This window comes from Haliotis rubra, unplaced genomic scaffold, assembly GCF_003918875.1.
Source record: "Haliotis rubra isolate DU_JTF1 unplaced genomic scaffold, ASM391887v1 Scf14, whole genome shotgun sequence".
Classification (NCBI taxonomy): Eukaryota; Metazoa; Mollusca; class Gastropoda; order Lepetellida; family Haliotidae; genus Haliotis; species Haliotis rubra.
In genome coordinates this window covers 2,979,306-3,001,997 of record NW_025765336.1, presented here as the reverse complement: position 1 = coordinate 3,001,997, position 22,692 = coordinate 2,979,306, and the positions used below count along the sequence as shown (strand labels likewise).

At 41.7% G+C, this 22,692-nt stretch overlaps 1 protein-coding gene across 3 annotated transcripts in view; it reads right to left on the bottom strand.

Annotated features, from left to right (window-relative positions):
• Positions 1-22,692, bottom strand: part of LOC124268730 (xanthine dehydrogenase-like) — a 103,077-nt gene that overhangs the window by 21,344 nt on the left and 59,041 nt on the right. For all 3 annotated transcript variants that reach the window (XM_046703757.1, XM_046703759.1, XM_046703758.1), the window contains exons 18-31: positions 21,861-21,918; positions 20,616-20,765; positions 20,293-20,372; positions 19,557-19,672; positions 18,328-18,432; positions 17,501-17,579; positions 16,680-16,794; positions 16,289-16,369; positions 14,287-14,396; positions 13,417-13,530; positions 10,535-10,696; positions 9,773-9,901; positions 8,467-8,597; positions 7,180-7,308 (exon numbers count right to left, since the gene is read on the bottom strand). In XM_046703757.1, coding sequence (XP_046559713.1) covers positions 7,180-7,308; positions 8,467-8,597; positions 9,773-9,901; positions 10,535-10,696; positions 13,417-13,530; positions 14,287-14,396; positions 16,289-16,369; positions 16,680-16,794; positions 17,501-17,579; positions 18,328-18,432; positions 19,557-19,672; positions 20,293-20,372; positions 20,616-20,765; positions 21,861-21,918 — 1,559 coding nt within the window. The remainder of the gene's footprint in view (positions 1-7,179; positions 7,309-8,466; positions 8,598-9,772; positions 9,902-10,534; positions 10,697-13,416; positions 13,531-14,286; positions 14,397-16,288; positions 16,370-16,679; positions 16,795-17,500; positions 17,580-18,327; positions 18,433-19,556; positions 19,673-20,292; positions 20,373-20,615; positions 20,766-21,860; positions 21,919-22,692) is intronic.

Sequence of the window (22,692 nt, the reverse complement as noted above, 5' to 3'; positions counted from 1 at the left end):
CAGTAGGCCCACTCTGTTGGTCTTACCTCTCTCCACAGTCATACTGTTGGCCCACTGTGTTGGTCCGACCTCTCTCCACAGTCATACAGTAGGTCCACTCTGTTGGTCTTACCTCTCTCCATAGTCATACAGTAGGTCCACTCTGTTGAACTTACCTCTCTACACAGTCATACAGTAGGCCCACTCTGTTGGTCTTACCTCTCTCCACGGTCATACAGTTGGCCCACTGTGTTGGTCCTACCTCTCTCCATAGTCATACATGATGTCCACTCTGTTGGTCTTAGCCCTCTCCACAGTCATACAGTTGGTCCACTCTGTTGGTCTTACCTCTCTCTCTCCACAGTCATACAGGATGTCCACTGTGTTGATCTTACCTCTCTCCATAGTCATACAGTATGTCCGCTCTCTTGGTCTTACCTCTCTCCACAGTCATACAGTAGGTGCACTCTGTTGGTCTTACCTCTCTCCACAGTTATACAGTTGGTCCACTCTGTTGGTCTTAGCTCTCTCTCTCCACAGTCACACAGGATGTCCACTCTGTTGGTCTTACCTCTCTCCACAGTCATACAGTAGGTCCACTCTGTTGGTCTTATCTCTCTCTCCACAGTCATACAGTAGGTGCACTCTGTTGGTCTTACCTCTCTCCACAGTTATACAGTTGGTCCACTCTGTTGGTCTTACCTCTCTCTCTCCACAGTCATACATGATGACCACTGTTGGTCTTACCTCTCTCCACAGTCATAACAGGATGTCCACTCTGTTTGTCTTACCTCTCTCCACGGTCATACAGGATGTCCACTCTGTTTGTCTTACCTCTCTCCACGGTCATAACAGGATGTCCACTCTGTTGTTCTTACCTCTCTCCACAGTCATAACAGGATGTCCACTCTGTTTGTCTTACCTCTCTCCACGGTCATAACAGGATGTCCACTCTGTTGTTCTTACCTCTCTCCACAGTCATAACAAGATGTCCACTCTGTTTGTCTTACCTCTCTCCACGGTCATAACATGATGTCCACTCTGTTGTTCTTACCTCTCTCCACAGTCATAACAGGATGTCCACTCTGTTGTTCTTACCTCTCTCCACAGTCATAACAGGATGTCCACTCTGTTTGTCTTACCTCTCTCCACGGTCATAACAGGATGTCCACTCTGTTGTTCTTACCTCTCTCCACAGTCATACAGGATGTCCACTCTGTTGTTCTTACCTCTCTCCACGGTCATAACAGGATGTCCACTCTGTTGTTCTTACCTCTCTCCACAGTCATACAGAAGGTCCACTGTGTTGGTCTTACCTCTCTCCACAATCATACATGATCTCCACTGTGTTGGTCTTACTTCTCTCCACAGTCATACATGATGTCCACTCTGTTGGTCTTACCTCTCTCCACAGTCATACAGAAGGTCCACTCTGTTGGTCTTACCTCTCTCCACAGTCATACAGAAGGTCCACTGTGTTGGTCTTACCTCTCTCCACAATCATACATGATATCCAATCTGTTGGACTTACCTCTCTCCACAGTCATACAGTAGTTTCATCCTATTGGTCTTACCTCTCTCAATAGTCATACATGATGTCCACTCTGTTGAACTTACCTCTCTACACAGTCATACAGTAGGCCCACTCTGTTGGTCTTACCTCTCTCCACAGTCATACAGTTGGCCCACTGTGTTGGTCCGACCTCTCTCCACAGTCATACAGTAGGTCCACTCTGTTGGTCTTACCTCTCTCCATAGTCATACAGTAGGTCCACTCTGTTGAACTTACCTCTCTACACAGTCATACAGTAGGCCCACTCTGTTGGTCTTACCTCTCTCCACGGTCATACAGTTGGCCCACTGTGTTGGTCCTACCTCTCTCCATAGTCATACATGATGTCCACTCTGTTGGTCTTAGCCCTCTCCACAGTCATACAGTTGGTCCACTCTGTTGGTCTTACCTCTCTCTCTCCACAGTCATAACAGGATGTCCACTCTGTTTGTCTTACCTCTCTCCACAGGCATAACAGGATGTCCACTCTGTTTGTCTTACCTCTCTCCACGGTCATAACAGGATGTCCACTCTGTTGTTCTTACCTCTCTCCACAGTCATAACAAGATGTCCACTCTGTTTGTCTTACCTCTCTCCACGGTCATAACATGATGTCCACTCTGTTGTTCTTACGCTCTCTCTCCACAGTCATAACAGGATGTCCACTCTGTTGTTCTTACCTCTCTCCACAGTCATAACAGGATGTCCACTCTGTTTGTCTTACCTCTCTCCACAGTCATAACAGGATGTCCACTCTGTTGTTCTTACCCTCTCTCCACAGTCATACAGGATGTCCACTCTGTTGTTCTTACCTCTCTCCACGGTCATAACAGGATGTCCACTCTGTTGGTTCTTACCTCTCTCCACAGTCATACAGTAGGTCCACTGTGTTGGTCTTCTCTCTCTCCACAGTCATACATGATCTCCACTGTGTTGGTCTTACCTCTCTCCACAGTCATACATGATGTCCACTCTGTTGGTCTTACCTCTCTCCACAGTCATACAGAAGGTCCACTCTGTTGGTCTTACCTCTCTCCACAGTCATACAGTAGGTCCACTCTTGTTGGTCTTACTACCTCTCTCCACAGTCATACATGATATCCACTCTGTTGGTCTTACCTCTCTCCACAGTCATACAGTAGTTTCATCCTGTTGGTCTTACCTCTCTCCACAGTCATACATGATGTCCACTCTGTTGGTCTTACTCTCTCCACAGTCATACAGTAGGTCCCACTCTGTTGGTCTTACCTCTCTCCACAGTCATACAGTAGGTCCACTGTGTTGGTCTTACCTCTCTCCACAGTCATACAGTAGGTCCACTCTGTTGGTCTTACCTCTCTCCACAGTCATACAGTAGGTCCACTCTGTTGGTCTTACCTCTCTCTCCACAGTCATACAGTAGGTCCACTCTGTTGGTCTTACCTCTCTCCACGGTCATACAGTTGGCATCCACTGTGTTGTTGGTCTTACCTCTCTCCACAGTCATACATGAGTAGGTCCACTCTGTTGGTCTTACCCCTCTCCACAGTCATACAGTTGGTCCACTCTGTTGGTCTTACCTCTCTCCTCCACAGTCATACAGGATGTCCACTCTGTTTGTCTTACCTCTCTCCACAGTCATACAGTATGTCCACTCTGTTGGTCTTACCTCTCTCCACAGTCATACAGTAGGTCCACTCTGTTGGTCTTACCTCTCTCCACAGTCATACAGTAGGTCCACTCTGTTGGTCTTACCTCTCTCCACAGTCATACAGGATGTCCACTCTGTTGGTCTTACCTCTCTCCACAGTCATACAGTAGGTCCACTCTGTTGGTCTTACTCTCTCTCTCCACAGTCATACAGTAGGTCCACTCTGTTGGTCTTACCTCTCTCCACAGTCATACAGTAGGGTCCACTCTGTTGGTCTTACTCTCTCTCCACAGTCATACAGTATGTCCACTGTTGGTCTTACCTCTCTCCACAGTCATACAGGATGTCCACTCTGTTGGTCTTACCTCTCTCCACAGTCATACAGTATGTCCACTCTGTTGGTCTTACCTCTCTCCACAGTCATACAGTAGGTCCACTCTGTTGGTCTTACCTCTCTCCACAGTCATACAGTATGTCCACTCTGTTGGTCTTACCTCTCTCCACAGTCATACAGTATGTCCACTCTGTTGTTGTCTTACCTCTCTCCACAGTCATACAGTATGTCCACTCTGTTGGTCTTACCTCTCTCCACAGTCATACAGTAGGTCCACTCTGTTGGTCTTACCTCTCTCCACAGTCATACAGTAGGTCCACTCTGTTGGTCTTACCTCTCTCCACAGTCATACAGTAGGTCCACTCTGTTGGTCTTACCTCTCTCCACAGTCATACAGTATGTCCACTCTGTTGGTCTTACCTCTCTCCACAGTCATACAGTAGGTCCACTCTGTTGGTCTTACCTCTCCCCACAGTCATACAGTATGTCCACTCTGTTGGTCTTACCTCTCTCCACAGTCATACAGTAGGTCCACTCTGTTGGTCTTACCTCTCTCCACAGTCATACAGTAGGTCCACTCTGTTGGTCTTACTCCTCTCTCCACAGTCATACAGTATGTCCACTCTGTTGGTCTTACCTCTCTCCACAGTCATACAGTAGGTCCACTCTGTTGGTCTTACCTCTCTCCACAGTCATACAGTAGGTCCACTCTGTTGGTCTTACCTCTCTCCACAGTCATACAGATAGGTCCACTCTGTTGGTCTTACCTCTCTCCACAGTCATACAGTAGGTCCACTCTGTTGGTCTTACCTCTCTCCACAGTCATACAGTAGGTCCACTCTGTTGGTCTTACCTCTCTCCACAGTCATACAGTAGGTCCACTCTGTTGGTCTTACCTCTCTCCACAGTCATACAGTAGGTCCACTGTGTTGGTCTTACCTCTCTCCACAGTCATACAGTAGGTCCACTCTGTTGGTCTTACCTCTCTCCACAGTCATACAGTAGGTCCACTCTGTTGGTCTTACCTCTCTCCACAGTCATACAGTAGGCCCACTCTGTTGGTCTTACCTCTCTCCACAGTCATACAGTGTCCACTCTGTTGGTCTTACCTCTCTCCACAGTCATACAGTAGGTCCACTCTGTTGGTCTTACCTCTCTCCACAGTCATACAGTAGGTCCACTCTGTTGGTCTTACCTCTCTCTCCACAGTCATACAGGATGTCCACTCTGTTGGTCTTACCTCTCTCCACAGTCATACAGTATGTCCACTCTGTTGGTCTTACCTCTCTCCACAGTCATACAGTAGGGTCCACTCTGTTGGTCTTACCTCTCTCCACAGTCATACAGTAGGTCCACTCTGTTGGTCTTACCTCTCTCACACAGTCATACAGTAGGTCCACTCTGTTGGTCTTACCTCTCTCCACAGTCATACAGTAGGTCCACTCTGTTGGTCTTACCTCTCTCTCTCCACAGTCATACAGTATGTCCACTCTGTTGGTCTTACCTCTCTCCACAGTCATACAGTAGGTCCACTCTGTTGGTCTTACCTCTCTCCACAGTCATACAGTAGGTCCACTCTGTTGGTCTTACCTCTCTCTCTCCACAGTCATACAGTAGGTCCACTCTGTTGGTCTTACCTCTCTCCACAGTCATACAGTATGTCCACTCTGTTGGTCTTACCTCTCTCCACAGTCATACAGGATGTCCACTCTGTTGGTCTTACCTCTCTCCACAGTCATACAGGATGTCCACTCTGTTGGTCTTACCTCTCTCCACAGTCATACAGTATGTCCACTCTGTTGGTCTCTTACCTCTCTCCACAGTCATACAGTATGTCCACTCTGTTGTTCTTACCTCTCTCCACAGTCATACAGTATGTCCACTCTGTTGGTCTTACCTCTCTCCACAGTCATACAGTAGGTCCACTCTGTTGGTCTTACCTCTCTCCACAGTCATACAGGATGTCCACTCTGTTGGTCTTACCTCTCTCCACAGTCATACAGTAGGTCCACTCTGTTGGTCTTACCTCTCTCCACAGTCATACAGTGGGTCCACTCTGTTGGTCTTACCTCTCTCCACAGTCATACAGTATGTCCACTCTGTTGGTCTTACCTCTCTCCACAGTCATACAGTAGGTCCACTCTGTTGGTCTTACCTCTCTCCACAGTCATACAGTAGGTCCACTGTGTTGGTCTTACCTCTCTCCACAGTCATACAGTAGGTCCACTCTGTTGGTCTTACCTCTCTCCACAGTCATACAGTAGGTCCACTCCTGTTGGTCTTACCTCTCTCCACAGTCATACAGTGATGTCCACTCTGTTGGTCTTACCTCTCTCCACAGTCATACAGTAGGTCCACTCTGTTGGTCTTACCTCTCTCCACAGTCATACTGTTGGTCCACTGTTGGTCCGACCTCTCTCCACAGTCATACAGTAGGTCCACTCTGTTGGTCTTACCTCTCTCCACAGTCATACAGTAGGTCCACTCTGTTGGTCTTACCTCTCTACACAGTCATACAGTAGGCCCACTCTGTTGGTCTTACCTCTCTCCACAGTCATACAGTAGGTCCACTGTGTTGGTCCTACCTCTCTCCATAGTCATACAGTATGTCCACTCTGTTGGTCTTACCTCTCTCCACAGTCATACAGTTGGTCCACTCTGTTGGTCTTACCTCTCTCTCTCCACAGTCATACAGGATGTCCACTGTGTTGAGCTTACCTCTCTCCATAGTCATACAGTATGTCCACTCTCTTGGTCTTACCTCTCTCCACAGTCATACAGTAGGTGCACTCTGTTGGTCTTACCTCTCTCCACAGTTATACAGTTGGTCCACTCTGTTGGTCTTAGCTCTCTCTCTCCACAGTCACACAGGATGTCCACTCTGTTGGTCTTACCTCTCTCCACAGTCATACAGTAGGTCCACTCTGTTGGTCTTACCTCTCTCTCTCCATAGTCATACAGTATGTCCACTCTGTTGGTCTTACCTCTCTCCACAGTCATACAGTAGGTGCACTCTGTTGGTCTTACCTCTCTCCACAGTTATACAGTTGGTCCACTCTGTTGGTCTTACCTCTCTCTCTCCACAGTCATACATGATGACCACTGTTGGTCTTACCTCTCTCCACAGTCATAACAGGATGTCCACTCTGTTTGTCTTACCTCTCTCCACAGTCATACAGGATGTCCACTCTGTTTGTCTTACCTCTCTCCACGGTCATAACAGGATGTCCACTCTGTTGTTCTTACCTCTCTCCACAGTCATAACAGGATGTCCACTCTGTTTGTCTTACCTCTCTCCACGGTCATAACAGGATGTCCACTATGTTGTTCTTACCTCTCCACAGTCATAACAAGATGTCCACTCTGTTTGTCTTACCTCTCTCCACGGTCATAACATGATGTCCACTCTGTTGTTCTTACCTCTCTCCACAGTCATAACAGGATGTCCACTCTGTTGTTCTTACCTCTCTCCACAGTCATAACAGGATGTCCACTCTGTTTGTCTTACCTCTCTCCACGGTCATAACAGGATGTCCACTATGTTGTTCTTACCTCTCTCCACAGTCATAACCAGATGTCCACTCTGTTTGTCTTACCTCTCTCCACGGTCATAACATGATGTCCACTCTGTTGTTCTTACCTCTCTCCACAGTCATAACAGGATGTCCACTCTGTTGTTCTTACCTCTCTCCACAGTCATACAGGATGTCCACTCTATTTATCTGATTCTCCCCAGTCAGAACGTCCACTTCGACCTCTGTGCACGATGCACCGTAGACGTTGTAGTCACAAAAGTCCCCAGATGGGAAAGTACTGCAACAACAATATAGGTACGCTGACATGCAAACAAGGAGTGTAGTTATATCATGATTGATTGATTGACTTTAATTCAGAAATGTAGGCCATCCGACCCATAATTCACATACACAGTCCTTTAATATACTTGACAGAGTATCATGTTATATATATTATGACATGACAATATTTGATTGTATTGCCAACAACTTTTAAATATGCTTACATGATACATTTAAATCATTTACAATTGTTTTCAATCCAGTTTTGTCCTAATTTAAAGCTGTAAAATATAAAAGCTTCTAACTTCCAAGCGTAGTGTAGTTATATATCCTACGAAACCTCTAATTGCAGAAAGATGCATTAAATAATACGGAATTACTGTGGACGGATTTGGAGTGTGGAGTTGGAATAGCACTCATTTCGATACTAATGAATTATAATAAATCTAAAACGATATATATTGTACAAAAACAAAGAAGGAGAAGAAATTTCCAATGTAATGAGTCACTCTATGTATAGTGAGTGAGTGAGTGAGTTTAGTTTTACGCCGCACTCAGCAATATTCCAGCTATATGGCGGCGGTCTGTAAATAATCGAGTCTGGACCAGACAATCCAGTCATCAACATCATGAGCATCGATCTGCGCAATTCGGAACTGATGACATTTGTCAACCAAGTCAGCGAGCCTGACCACCCGATCCCGTTAGTCGCCTCTTACAACAAGCATAGTCGCCTTTTGTGGCAAGCATGGACTGCTGAAGACCTATTCTACCCCGGATCTTCACGGGTCTACTCTATGTATAAAAAATAACATGCCCATATAGAACCATAGAGAACAAAATGTGTTGCTAGTGGATAGTTCTGGTTCATGGGCGTAATGTTCCCTAAAACAGGATTTGGCATTATGGTGCGCTTGGTGCACTCTCAGCAGTCGACAGTAGCACCATGGGGGATCTTTTTTTGATTCCACAGAGACATGTCATCTGTATTGGAGCTCAGTTCCGCATATGCGCCCCTTGGTAGTTACGCGATTCCTAAACCGTGCGTTACTGTTTGACGTTGCCGTCGTAAAACGCTTGCGCAAATGACGTAGTTGAAAATTCCATAAAGTCCTAAGTATAATGGAAATCCATATGCATTTATCCATCAGGTAAGTTATCAGCAAGGACTTACAAGCTGCTGGCTGACAAGTCCACTCCTTCGGCAAAGCACTGCGCAACGAGTTGCGGCCAGGTAGGATTGACCATTTTGGCTTTGACTGGTGCCATTCTGGTCTTTAACTGTTGACAGCATTGCGTGACTCCCTGTTAATGTCAAAGTTTAATAGTTCAAATTAGGAACAAGCGTAGACAATTTCACAATCATAAATACAAATACATACTTTTATTTTGTGTTGTTTAGTTTGTTGAATGTTGCTGGGAAAATGTGCCTGTTTGCTTGTTTTAATGCCGCACTTCAGCAGCAATATTCCAGCTATGTTGCGGCTATCTGCAAATAAATCGATGAGCATGAGAATCGATGTACGCAATATGGATACAATGACATGTGTCAATCAAACTGAAAAACATTTACTTTACGAGGTATTGGTTGATTTGTAAATTTCTTTAATTCTTGACAAAATATAACTTCTGCACTGCACCTCTTATTTAGACAAGAAACTTTTTTTCGGACGTATGAATGTAAAAAATACGGACGTAATGTTTTTATGTTACTATAATTATATATTCCCGGCGTTTCAGATCAGTGGCGAAAAGGAGAATATTCACTTAAGCATAAAACTGATTCGCAAACATAACATATAGTCTGTTTGCAGTGAAAACATACCGATGAATTTCACTTTAAACAAAAACGTAAATCAAATAAAGTGAAATTAGAAGTACGAATCCTCATGATTTTACCTTGCCAATTAAACATATAAATTTCAGAATTTTATTCAACTTAGGATAAAAGTTGTTTAACAAACGATCATAGTTTCAAATCGCTATTGTTGGTTTGTATTACAAGGGGGTATGCACATTAAATGAAACAGCGAGAAGAAGTAGGGTTGGTCTAACTTAACTCTCATCACGTACTGCACGTGCATTTGTATCACTGTTCCAATTACTGCGTTTACTCCCTTGTAATACAAACCAATAATAGCGATTTGAATCTATGATCGTCTGTTAAACAACTTTTATCCTAAGTTGAATACAATTCTGAAATTTATATGTTTAATTGGCAAGGTAAAATTATGAGGATTCGCAATCTTAATTTCACTTTATTTGATTTACTTTTTTGTTTAAAGTGAAATTCATCGGTCCGTGTTCACTGCAAACAGACTATAGTATGATATTATCTCGTGTTGTGACCCTGCTTGTTTGTAACGTGTTTGACACTTGGTAGATATACAGGGACACGCATATATATGTACACGCACAGAGCTGATGTTTTTGAATTGACTAGCGTTGACTAATTGAAACGCTAGACTAGCACGTCGTACCAATGCGTTCACGTCGCTGGTGATACTGCCCCCTGTGGCCATGGAGTTGGAGTTGGTCAGTAATGTAGTCGGCTTGACCCTGATGATGTCCATGGGGATGCCAAGCTCATAGGCACAGACTTGCTTCATCTGTCATGAAAACGGTGACCACTTATTCTTTTCTACAAGCAATAAATGAATGAATGTCCATTTCATAATTACCATGTTATCTGACGAATAGCGGATTAACTACATAAGACAACTGAACAAGTGAACATAGATTTCCAGATACCGCCCCTGTGGTCTAGCGGATAGAGCGTCTCTCCTCAGAGCAGAAGGTCCGTGGTTCGAATCCCGGTACGTGATACCAAACCTTTGCACTAATTGTTACTCTGCCTGGCGCTGGGTCTTTAAAGGATAACAAAGTTGTGTCTGGATTGGAGTCAGTGTTCTGCTTATGCGTAGTTCATATAAATCTGTGGCATAAGGTATCTACGTGTTATTTAAGACCGGCTAACTAACTCACTGACTAGCTAAATTAACTAAAAGAACTAAAATAACTAACAAACTAGCTAAAATTAAAACTAACTACTAGATTAAAGCTAAAAACTAAAGAAAAACAACTGTAAAATCACTAAAAAATAACCTACTATATTAAGCTGTAAAATCACTAAAAAAGCTAAGCTAAAAAGCTAACTAACTAAATGTATTCTTGTTCCTGTGTACTCCAATATAATTCTCCTTACAAATGAAGAAAGTAAATTTGATAATGTACCGACCAACCTTTGTGTTGATTCCCTGTCCATTCTCGACACCGCCGATCGCTATGGCAACGGATCCATCGGCGTGAAATATCGTCACATAGACATTTTGATGGGCGTGAGTGAAGTTCACCTCGAAGCGGAGAGGCATCACCGAAATGCCCTTCTTCTTCCATCTGTTATCCTATACATGGAAATATAACTTTAAAAAAATGTTAAATAGTCACTCAAGTACACATTTACACATGCAAAAATATCATATCTGTTCTTTGTTATCTAAACAACTACACTAATCCCAAAACCAGCACGTATGCATATCGAAATAGAAGCGACAAAACCCTTTCTACGTCCAGAGGAAATGTCTGCTAAAAGCAGAGTCGATTATACAACTGTGACTATATCATGAGTGCTTATTTGTTTTCAGCAGTATTAGAGCTGTTCGATGTTGTTTGTTATCAAATCGGGTCTGAATCAGACAATCTAGTGATTGTCACAATGCGATACGATGATAGGGTATGTGTTTATGAATCACTAAGATATAGTGATGATACCAGGTGTTCGCGAAAAGGTGAGCGTATACTGCGCCACCGGTGGCACCCGTCATAAACATATTATAAGTCTAGACAATTGTTCACCTGAAATAATTCGGGAACGAATGGCATAAGTCAAAAAAGGGAAGTGCATCGGACATCATTTTTGTCACTAATGCATCAAATTTGGAAATTTCCTCCACATGTCTAGCATAAAACTTGAACGCTCATCTTAGGCTTAGGGGCAGTTGTGGCGTCATAGTGGAGAAAGGTATTTACTTTCCTTTGTTTAAAGTGTATTAATCTCCATTACAAATTAACTGATTTTCGCTACATGCAAGATCCACACAGGCATATCGTGAACGTGGGGGTGCATGCTAAGTCACCTTAGTCATGAAAAAGACGGTTCCCAATTGCGCAGATCGATGCTCATGCTGTTAATAACAGGACTGTCTGGTCCAGACTCGATTATTTACAGACCGCCGCCATATAGCTGGATATTGCTGAGTGCGGCGTAAAACTAAACTCACTCACTCACTCATGAAAAAGAACAAAAACAAAACTAAAAACACATACAAGTCTTAGCTTTTGGAATGATTTTCCGAAAAGTATCAATGCGAATTTCCAATGCAATGTATTTGATTCTATATTTATTATCAATTATTCGTGATCAGGGTTGGGTCTATCGTTTTTCAAGCGAACTGTGTTTGCTATCTGTAGGGATATCTTCTACTTGATGCGACTGTTTTTGCCCCCTGAATCCCGCCTCTGGATCTACTATTGATGATTACTTCCGTCATATTCTGTGTCTAAATATAAAATAATTTATTGTTTGACGAGAAGCTGTTAGAGAAGCGTGACTGTGGATTACACGTTTAGACACATTATAATGTGGTCGGCATTTTGGGGTGCTATAATCATATTTCATTGTGTTTAAAGTTGTGTTTATTTCATTATTCGTTTTTCTTGTGTGTGTATTTTTGTATTATAATATATGGAAGACGATGTTTCACAAACTGTTTTGTTGGTGGAGGGCATGTAGTAAGCGAAATGACAATCACTGATATCCCTATGTTGATCACTGCAGTGCATATTAGTACAATTGTTTGAAGGACATTATTAACTGCGAGAGGTGGGGTAGTCTAGTGGTTACCGCGTTCGCTCGTCACGCCGAGGACCCGGGTTCGATTCCCCACTTGGGTACAATGTGTGAGGTGAGGTGAGGTGAAATTGGGTTTTAACTTCGTGCTTGAGAATATTTCGCTCATATGACGACGTGCATGCGTGTGCATGTGTATGTGCGGCTGCTTGTACTAGCACAGACTGAAGCTGGTTTTATAGTGCTAGCTCACTGAGATACTATGCCGCAGTGAAGCATGAATACCCCACTCAGACACATTATACTGACTCCGAGCCGACCAGTCCTTGTTGTACCCATTAATGCCGAGCGCCACGCAGGGACCAACGGGTACCATATTTTAACGTCTTTTGGTATGACGCGGTCGGGGATCGAACCCGCGACCTTCCGCTCTCCGGGCGGACGTTCGAACCACTACACCACGGAGGCGGTCGGGTACAATGTGTGACTGCTGTTGATATGGACTAATATGTTTGAGGATACTGGGCTAAATTCAACGTTTCTATCATTGGCATTGTCCAGTGATGCAATGGCGAACGCTAGAAATGTACCAAACGTAACACAGAAACAGTGTTCGCCTGAAAGCCATTGTGACCTCACGTGATGACAACTCTGCTCATTAACTCTCGAGTGTTTCTGGAATACGTGTAGATTTTCAAGTTGTTTATCACTGTTATTGCCTTTAGGACTTTGACTTTCTGCATTCTTGTTTCATTATGAGTCATAAATGAGTCATTTAAGCCTTTCTACTGTACATGTCCTTTAATCGCATCAGAAATATAGACGACCACTATCACAAAACACTGATGACCAATGACTGCCAAATGATATAATCATTACATAATTCCCATAGGGCCATGGTCAGCAGTAAGAGTAACTCTATATTCATTCAGCACATTTGTATGAAATCGCAGATGGGACATTGTTGGTTTGTCGCTCTGTTGTGTTTTCGCCTTTACAAAACCCAGCCAAACTTAAAAAATGCAACGGTGCAACAAATGGCCAAAATATTTCTTTTGATCAATTTTGATACTTTTCGCTTGTTAGTATAATCGCAAACATGCTATAACGCGACAGTTCCCGTTCTGGGATTCCATACATATATCTTGTAAACTGAAATAATACAACAATTTGTCAGTTTGAAGCCCCAGTAATATTCTCAGAAAATTACATCCGCATTTTAAAATCTTAAATTAGTAATACTTTTTCGGATACTAGATGAAGCAAATTGTTTACCTGGTTGAAAGCAGCAATCTGTTGTTTTCTATTCTGTACATCGGCTGACGTCTCCAGTTGAGACACAATGTTGTTGATGGTGCAGTATTTCAGAACCATTCCACGGGCTGTTGTCTGTGATAGAATGGAAATCATGTGGGTTCTTTGTGTTACTATGTGACATCTTCGACAATTAGCTTTATAAGTGTTAAGATGTGTGTGATCAGCACAATTCCACATCATGATGATGATGATGATGATGATGATGATAATGATGATGATGATGATGATGACGACGATCATTGCCTGTACAGATATTGCGCTAGATTTAACACGCAAAGAGCAAACTCGGGGCGGTGGGGTAGCCTAGAGGTTAAAGCGTTCGCTCGTCACGCTGAAAACCCGGGTTCGATTTCCCAAATGGGCACAATGTGTAAAGCCCATTTCTGGTGTCCTCCGCCGTGATATTGTTGGAATATTGCTAAAAGCGGCGTAAAACCATACTCATTCACTCACTTACCTGAAGTGCATACTCAAAGTGCTAAAATTATTACTGCGGTCAATGGATCAGCGTTTACAATTTTAATCACAGATCTCCAGGAAGAATAAAACTCCCATTATGGTTTAGAGGCGCTAAGATGGTAAATGTTCAAATGAAGTTACAGTTCGCCTCAAAGGGCTCTGGCTGAGTACTTCTCGTAGATGCCTATTTACTGGCGACAGCACAAGAATACGTCTGACCAACAGCTTAAACTCGAACTCAGAGACGCCAGTTGAGTAAATGTGTTGGAAGGTTTTGAGGTTCTTTTTGCAAATAACAGACATTGAAAACGACTATTCTCCACAGTTAAGTTAACTCTTGAATACACGTTATGACGACCATGTACTCACCTGTCCGTTTTCGAAAAGGTTTAGTTTCCTGAACTCCATTGGATCTATATTCAAGACTTTGGCGACGTCTTCCATAACTGACTCCATGATGAAGATTGAAGGACACGATCCTGTGGTCAGTAAAAGGTCACATGCAACCAAAAAATCAAACATAATTATAACACAATTATCACTTATTCATGACATATAATATACATTGCTGTTTATGAAAAAACATATAAACAAAATTATAAGCGTACAATCGCAAATCAAAAGTGCAATATTTTGTACTTGGGTTTACTTCCCAAGAAACGAAGCAGCCGGGATACCGAACCCAGTCAGAGTGGGTGGGTGTGCACTCAAGTGTAACGGCTGGTTCATTTGCAGATGCCCTCATGGCTCATTGTGTGTGTATATATATAGATGTTTGGTTTTGTAATTACATGCTCATTTTTTGTGTATAACATTTTGCAATCAACAGACATCATAACATGTCATGTGTACAAGTATCACACCTGCCTGTCTGTGTAATTACATAATGTGACAGAGACCGAACTCGGGCCATAAATCAATGCGTTTTGTTTATGGTGTATAGCCTGATAGGTGTTAATTTCAAATTGCATGTGGTCAGTGATTGAAATTGTGTATTGAATATTGTCATTAGCAGACAGGCAGGCAGACACATAGGTGCCAATAAATTAGACTTTGAGTTTTGTCTGTGACAACGACATATCTATATCACAGTTAGAAATTCTGTCGACGCTAAATAATGACATTGCTTTTAAGTATCGAACTGAGAAAGTGACTCGGTAAGAAGAACGTGTGGTGAAATAGACAAATGGAATTATATAAACAGTTAAATCGGTAATCTTCTGTAATAACATATAAAAAGCTCGCGCCTGTGAAATATCAACAAAACATTAGAAAAATAGCTCACAACAAAGCCTTCACCGAATATTCACCGGACAACCCGCTTCCAAGCTCCGCGAACCTATTTCAATGCGCATGTGCTATGAGCGCAGCCCAGGTGCTGAAACCACTTCAATTCCCCCCAAGCGCTGGGGGAAAGTTAGTGAATCGTTTGAACTACGATTTCGCGCGGTTTTTTTCATCGCGTTATTTTTCAACTTTATAAGCTGAATTTGCATTTTTGATGATTTGTTTCGGTAAGTCCATACTGAAAGGTATCAGAATCTGCAAAGTTGTGTTTTACGTTGCATGTGACCTTTAAGTAAAAAACGTCAAAAAAGAATAAACACTTTCGAGTTTCGAAACACATTCCACTTGGGTTAAGCCAAACAAATGTTGAATATGATATGATGATGATGATGATGAATGGTCACTGAAATTAGTGATGACTCCAGGCTGAGCATATCCTGTCCTACACGGAGCACCCGCCATTCATACAAGTTACCTGGTCTTTGTAGAAATATCCCGTCCATACTTCTGCCCTCCCAAACGAAATGTGTTTCCGACATTAGTCTTTAAGTATAAGGGGTAAGGTCAAAATAAAAAAAATGTCTAAAATGTGAGTTTCTTTTGTTGCCTGATATGGATGTAAAGTCATGATATGGTTGTTGTTTTTTATTTATAAAAGTGACAATAACAAAAGCACATTTCCAACGTGCTGTACATGCATCTCTAACAAACTGTATGGTTTCAGAGATCACGTGACCAGCCCCCAAATTACTACGATGGTTAAATGCGGTGTGGAAAACAGGATTTGCCAAATGAAATGATATTGTGAGGGGGCTTTGATTCGTGTTGGTGGACTATCATTAAAAATATACTGAAAGAAACAAATAAAGGAACACAGGAAAAGTCAAGTGTTCCGTTAATATTTTCCAGTTTTCATCACCAGCTTTGAACAGTGCTGTGGGAGGAAATCTGAGAATAAATAGAGGAACACTGCCATGAAGTGGTGTTCCCTTATTTGTTCCATCAGTATATATTCTTAATAATTAGGGATACATGTATCAAGATACACTGAGTAACATGTGATTATGGTTACAAATGTCTGTACCTGGACCTCGACAGGGGGTGTTGGACGCGAGATTGGTCTTCAGGGCGACAGGCTTAAAATCCCACGTTGGACAGTAGTATGCTGTAAAAATTCAACACTCTGCCATAAGATGTTTGTTTTGGTGTTCGCAGCTAAAAGTTAATCCTCATTTTACACCATTGAATGAATCAATACATTGCAGCTATCAAAACTTTGCAAATAAGTGGAAAAGATCTTAAGTCAAATGTTGTCCAAATATTCCTAATGGGACTTGTTCCTGTCTGACATCAAACATAGGTGGGTGCTCATCAATAATGAAGCCCAGAATATAATTATATTAAAAATACTATACGTTAGTTAACTACTGTTTTGTCCTGCTTCTTATTTATGTGAGAAAGCTGAGTGTGCTTACCGTTATCAATGCATAAAGTGTAACCTTCGAATCCATTGTCATTAGAGGACGAGCCACAGTCTGAGTACACGTTCATCTGAATGCCCTTCAGTTTCCCATCATTGGACACCCCGACCTGACAGAGATACATAGTCAGAACAAAGAAACCACAAGTACAATGTATGGGTGTATGGCTCGGTAGTGAGACCTCAGCCACACCTCAAATGTTCCTGTATGGGTGGATTGATCGCGAACCCCCATCAGCTGTACTACTATTAGGTTTAACGCTGCTTTGAACAATTATTCACTTACATGTATAACAGGACGTGACAGCTTGATCTGGGAGGTAAACGAAAGGTGAAGCAAGTCTTTCACCGCAAATACGGAAACGTCGTTTTTTTTAAAAAATGGGCAGTTTGCAGACAAAAGACGAAACATGATTTGGATGTTTACTACTATGGTGGAAGTCGCAAGGTTGGGTATGGTGCAGACAACCTAGAAAAACGAATCGGGATTTGAACCCAAGACCAAATATACCCTCGTCTGTTATAAGACAATACCGCGTTTTGTCGAAATTGAAGGGACTAAATACTTCCAGTTATCCGATGTTCTACACAACCACAGAATGATAGCTAAATATTGAATACGTGGGGCCCAGCTTCTGCGCCAAAACAATTGTAAGTTCGACAAATGGGTGCTTAATGAATAGAATTTGAATTTGTAGAAGGAACGTGGCTTGGTCGACGTAGGTTACGTTCCTTCCGCAGACACATAGCAATGCTCTTTATTCGAGTATTTATTTATCTGCTCATATCCATAGGATGATAAGACAGTGGACTTACTGTGTAATCCGCCAGGTAGGGAAAACGTTTCCCAACTGTCTTTATGTTGGTATGGAAGTTCATAGACAGGCGGACAGGTCTGAAATTTGTCACAGGAAACCAGCTACATGTATACTGAATGGCAAAAGAAAGTTTACCGAGTTTGTTTCTCGTATAAATGAAAACTGAAAGAACTGTCGTCAAATGCAATTCGTCTAACACTTTGTAAAATGTTATCTGTTGCTTTTAATTTTTAATAAAAAATAAATATGTTCAATGCAAACTTGGGTAAGAATTGAATTCGGAGACACAACAACTCAGCCAATTTCATATAAAGTAAATGTATGCCAAAAAGCATATATACTGATTTTCAAAGAACATCATCAACAGTTTTGTATTCTATATATATATTGTAGTAATAAATAGTTTCAATTCGAATTACTACACACTTAGATATAGGAATGTTAAAGAGTCCTTTGGACGCCGCTTAAGTGCCAGTTAATCTTTTTGAACTTTCCAAATAAAATGAACGTATATCTCTTTTTTCGGTTCCCAGTTTTAGATGCTAGTACATGAAAAACGGTACGTTTGAAAGTGTTTTTGTTTCACGCCACACTCCAGATGATTTGGCGAGACAATAAAAAATTATATTAGGCATTAGTACAAGAAACAAGTTTGGCCTATGACACCATAACGTTGGCATTTAGCCCTGGGGTACACAAGGCTTCACATTTTGTACCCATAAGACGTTGAAATGTATTCCTATGAATATATCGACAATATGATGTGTATTGTATTGACACGTATTCTTAACGACTGCACTGAGTGTCATCTCGCGTGGCACCAACCTCCTCGTGACGTATGTGGCAACAGCAGCAGCACACGCAGGTAGAAATCCACGTGATATTTTGGCCCCAAAGGATCCCCCGAGGCGTTTTACGGTCAGGTTGACACTGAAAGGTCAACGAACTCCTCTCAATATACAAGATATAATTAATAATACATATCAACTTGTTTATTGGATAATGTTAATTGTTAATCTGCCATGATAAACCAAGATTATTTTTGAAGCGTAAGACAGAATAGTTTATTCTTAAGGCACACATTGAGATTGTAAAAAGCCAACAACATTAATGAATACGAATCAACTTGTTTATTAGATAATGTTCATTCTTAATCTGCCATGATAAAACAAGATTATATTTTAAGCGTAACACAGAATAGTTTATTCTTAAGGCACACATTGGGATTGCAAAAAGCCAACAACATTAATGAATACGAATCAACTTGTTTATTAGATAATGTTCATTCCTAATCTGCCATGATAAACCAAGATTATTTTTGAAGCGTAAGACAGAATAGTTTATTCTTAAGGCACACATTGAGATTGTAAGTGCAACCAATATATATTGCAGAGAGAACAAGGGGCACAAAATACGACATTTGTATTTCATGTAAGACAATGTTACAAATTCCTATGCTGCAGATTCATCTTCAATGTTATGTTGTTGCATGTAGTTATCACTACATACATGTGCATGGAATAGGTACTTATTTGTTTAAGTTGAATAAATTGCCTTCCATGCAAAATAATTCAATCTCTTTAAATATATCTCTGTGTTTCATGTTTGTTCAGTATAGTCCAGTGCATGATAACGTGTCTTCGTGCTGGATGCACCCGTGAAGATCCGGTTTAGACTTGGTCTTCAGTAACTCATGCTTGTCGTAAGAGGCAACTAAAGGGATCGGGTAGTCAGGCTCGCTGACTTGGTTGACCCATGTCATCCTATCCCAGTTGCGCAGATAGATGCTCATCTCATTCTGTTAATCACTGGATTATCTGGTCCAGACTCGATTATTTACAGACCGCAGCCATATAGCTGGAATATTGTTGATTGCGGCGTAAACCTAAACTCACTCACTCGTGCAGGATGTACTCGTGATTGGTAACGTGGCCCAGGAACGATAATTTCGAAGACGTCATGACAAAGGTGAAATACTGTTGGATACGACGCTCGGGACTTTTACAAACCACGAATGTATTTCTGCCGATTATAAATGTAAACAGCTGAGGTACCTGCTTTCTGGTATGTTGAGGACTCTGGATACGACCACTTGTTCAAAGTCTGGCCACTGTGTAGAGGAGAGAAGACTCACGCCTACCCCATCTTCGTCAGGATAGCAGATGCTAATCTGTAGATGGAATTGTGCTATAAATGAATATTTGAATGTTCAACACAACTCGCTAAACTATTCACATAGAGTCCCATACCCATACAATACAGGGATTAGTGTTACTTGATACTGAAATTACGTGCTTAGTCCATACACACATACATGTACATGGATGAATGTATTGACTGAGTTCAAACCATTACGCAGTGAACTCGAAGTACAAGCTTACTTTAAACGGTTTTACCTCCACATGGTAATTTGAAAAAAAGAAGTAAACACACATGAATATTGTAGTAGTTGTATATTGTATGAAACAAAACATGTATTTTCACATGTATCATAAAAACACATGCATCAAACAATGTTATTCATTTTATACTCACAAGTATATCATAAAAATCCTTCTTGACACAACAGACATTGCAACAACATATACTCAATTCACCTGTCTCTAGTGAGGTGGGGGTAGCCTAGTGGTTAAAGCGTTCCCCTGTCACGCCGAAGACCCAGGTTCGATTCCCCACACGGGTACAATGTGTGAAGCCTGTTGCTGGTGTCCCCCGCCGTGATATTGCTGGAATATTGCTAAAACTCACTCAGAAGTGATGTACTGGTGAGCTAAGTCATTGCTGACTGACCTGTGTCTCCAAATGGAAATGATACTGTTGTCCCATCTTAATTCGACCTGAGATCTTCTTGTCAGCGCTAGCTATTGCCGCTGAAAAGAAGACACACATAGACAATGAATTAGTGAATTAGAAAAAGTTTATTGGTCAGAGACCGGTTAGAAATGAGATACGTTTGAATCCTTTCTATTTAAAGTAACTTTGATAAAGAGTATCGCAGAATATTTATCATATTATTTAATGATTTTTAAATAAAGTTTCAATTCTCTTAAAGGTTTCTACACAAACTCGTACAGGTGTTTCAGTTAAACGATCAAGGCAAAGGGGATGCTTACCTGCAGCATCACCAACTTTCAATTCCTGGGCAACATTTGGAAATATGGATTTCTTCTGAATAGCATCTTCCATTGTAATGATGGGAGGCTGGACGTTCTTGTAGGTAACCTTCACCATGCTGGCTGCGATGTCTGCTGAAAGCTTGTCAACTGGAATACAACACACGCGATTTGTAAAGACAATATACACACGTTTTCACCGCTGTGGTTTGAGTGTGTGCTCCTGGTTAGGCTCGTTATATGGAAATTCAAAGAATGTTAGTTGTACGTCATCTGGTCTGTCATTAACAGAACCGTGTCTAAAAAGAGCAATTCAACGTTTGCGATCAGAGTGCTGCACCCAGCAATATTACAATTACACAAAGTGGTTTTGTAAATAGACCCGTCGTGGCCAGCCGTGAAATCATGCATCCAAAATATAGCATATGTTACATTTGACCACTTTCTAAATGGTTCCCGTGGTCCGGGTTAGAATATTGATCTTCAGTAACCCATGCTTGTCGTAAAAGGCGACTAATGGGATCGGGCGGTCAGGCTCACTGACTTGGTTGACACATGTCATCGGTTCCCAATTGCGCAGATCGATGATCATGCTGTTGATGACCGGATTATCTGGTCCAGACTCGATTATTTACAGACCGCCGCAATATAGCTGGAATATTGCTGAGTGTGGCGTAAAACTAAACTCACTCACTCAACTCACTTTCTAATGGCATTGTGTGTAATCATGACATTGTGTTGTATCATCACGGTAATCGATCAACGTAAATTGGGGTTACGATGACATCGATCATCGAGGTGCCCGTTTCACAAACCTATCGCTGATCTACCACGGTCATAACTCTGTGTTAAAGTATGGGAGTTACGATAGTCTCAGCGCTACGGTCCCTTTGTGAAACGGGCCTCAGGTCATCGAATCAGATCAGACCACCAGATCAGAACCGTGTAAGGGAAAGTGGACATCTCGTAACAGTGGTGAAAATAACTTTAAAATTGCTAGTGTACTCCGGTACAGTGGCCTTTAAAATCACTTGCCCTGATAATTTGCCCACTATACCGGCCGTTTTCTTGTTGATTTTTTTAAATAAACAACATAATTAATATTTGAAAGTCAACTAGACACCGATACAGTGTTATATACAAATTTGCTTGCCGACAGAAAAAAACACTGGACTCGGGCGTCGGGCAATGGGTTATTTCCACCCCTGCCGTAAACAGATTACGTCTTAAGTCCAGATGCCTTACCTGCAACGATGATACCAATGGGTTGACCACTGTAGACAACCTTCCCACTGCAGAACAACTGTCAACAGATAACCTGGACATTATTTCCTACCTGTTACATTCACAGAGTTGCACCTTCACGTTTAACACTTGGCTCCACATCTAAACGCCAGACTAAATATTTATATGGTTCTTTTTAGTCATATTAAGTGGTATTCTCTGAGCCTTGTGTCATAAGGCCTGATAAATGGGCCTTTACATTGTGTTAATCAAATACACGTTTTTTTTCGGAAATGGAATAATAGGTATTGGAACTTTATCAGAAAACGTGAATGTCAAATAATGTATTTATAATTCAATGTAACCCTGATCACAAATAAACCATGGTTTATTCAAGGTGGTAGCCATCAAGGTGTGTTCATGTGTGCCGCCTGTTACAATCAGAACAGCAAGGAAGATGTAATGCTTCACGCCCAGCGTAGGCTGCATCGTCAAGGTACGAGTAATGTAAACACTTGATTATGATTTATTCAGAATTAATGTTAGAAATGATGCACTTTGTCAGTGTGGCCATAATTGTGAAAATGCTTTTCATTATTTTCTTGAATGTCCATTATATATAATTCAAAGAGAACAAATGTTAACCTCTTTAGAAAATATAGTGAATAATAGAGCATGTATTGATATTAATCTCATCTTAAATGGCAATGCAGGTCTCTCGCTTCGTGAAAATCAGAATGTTTTTAAATTTATACATATCTACATCCATAACACTAAACGATTTAAATAACATAAGTGGGTGAGTTTAGTTTTACGCCTCACTCAGCAATATTCCACCTATATGGCGGCGGTC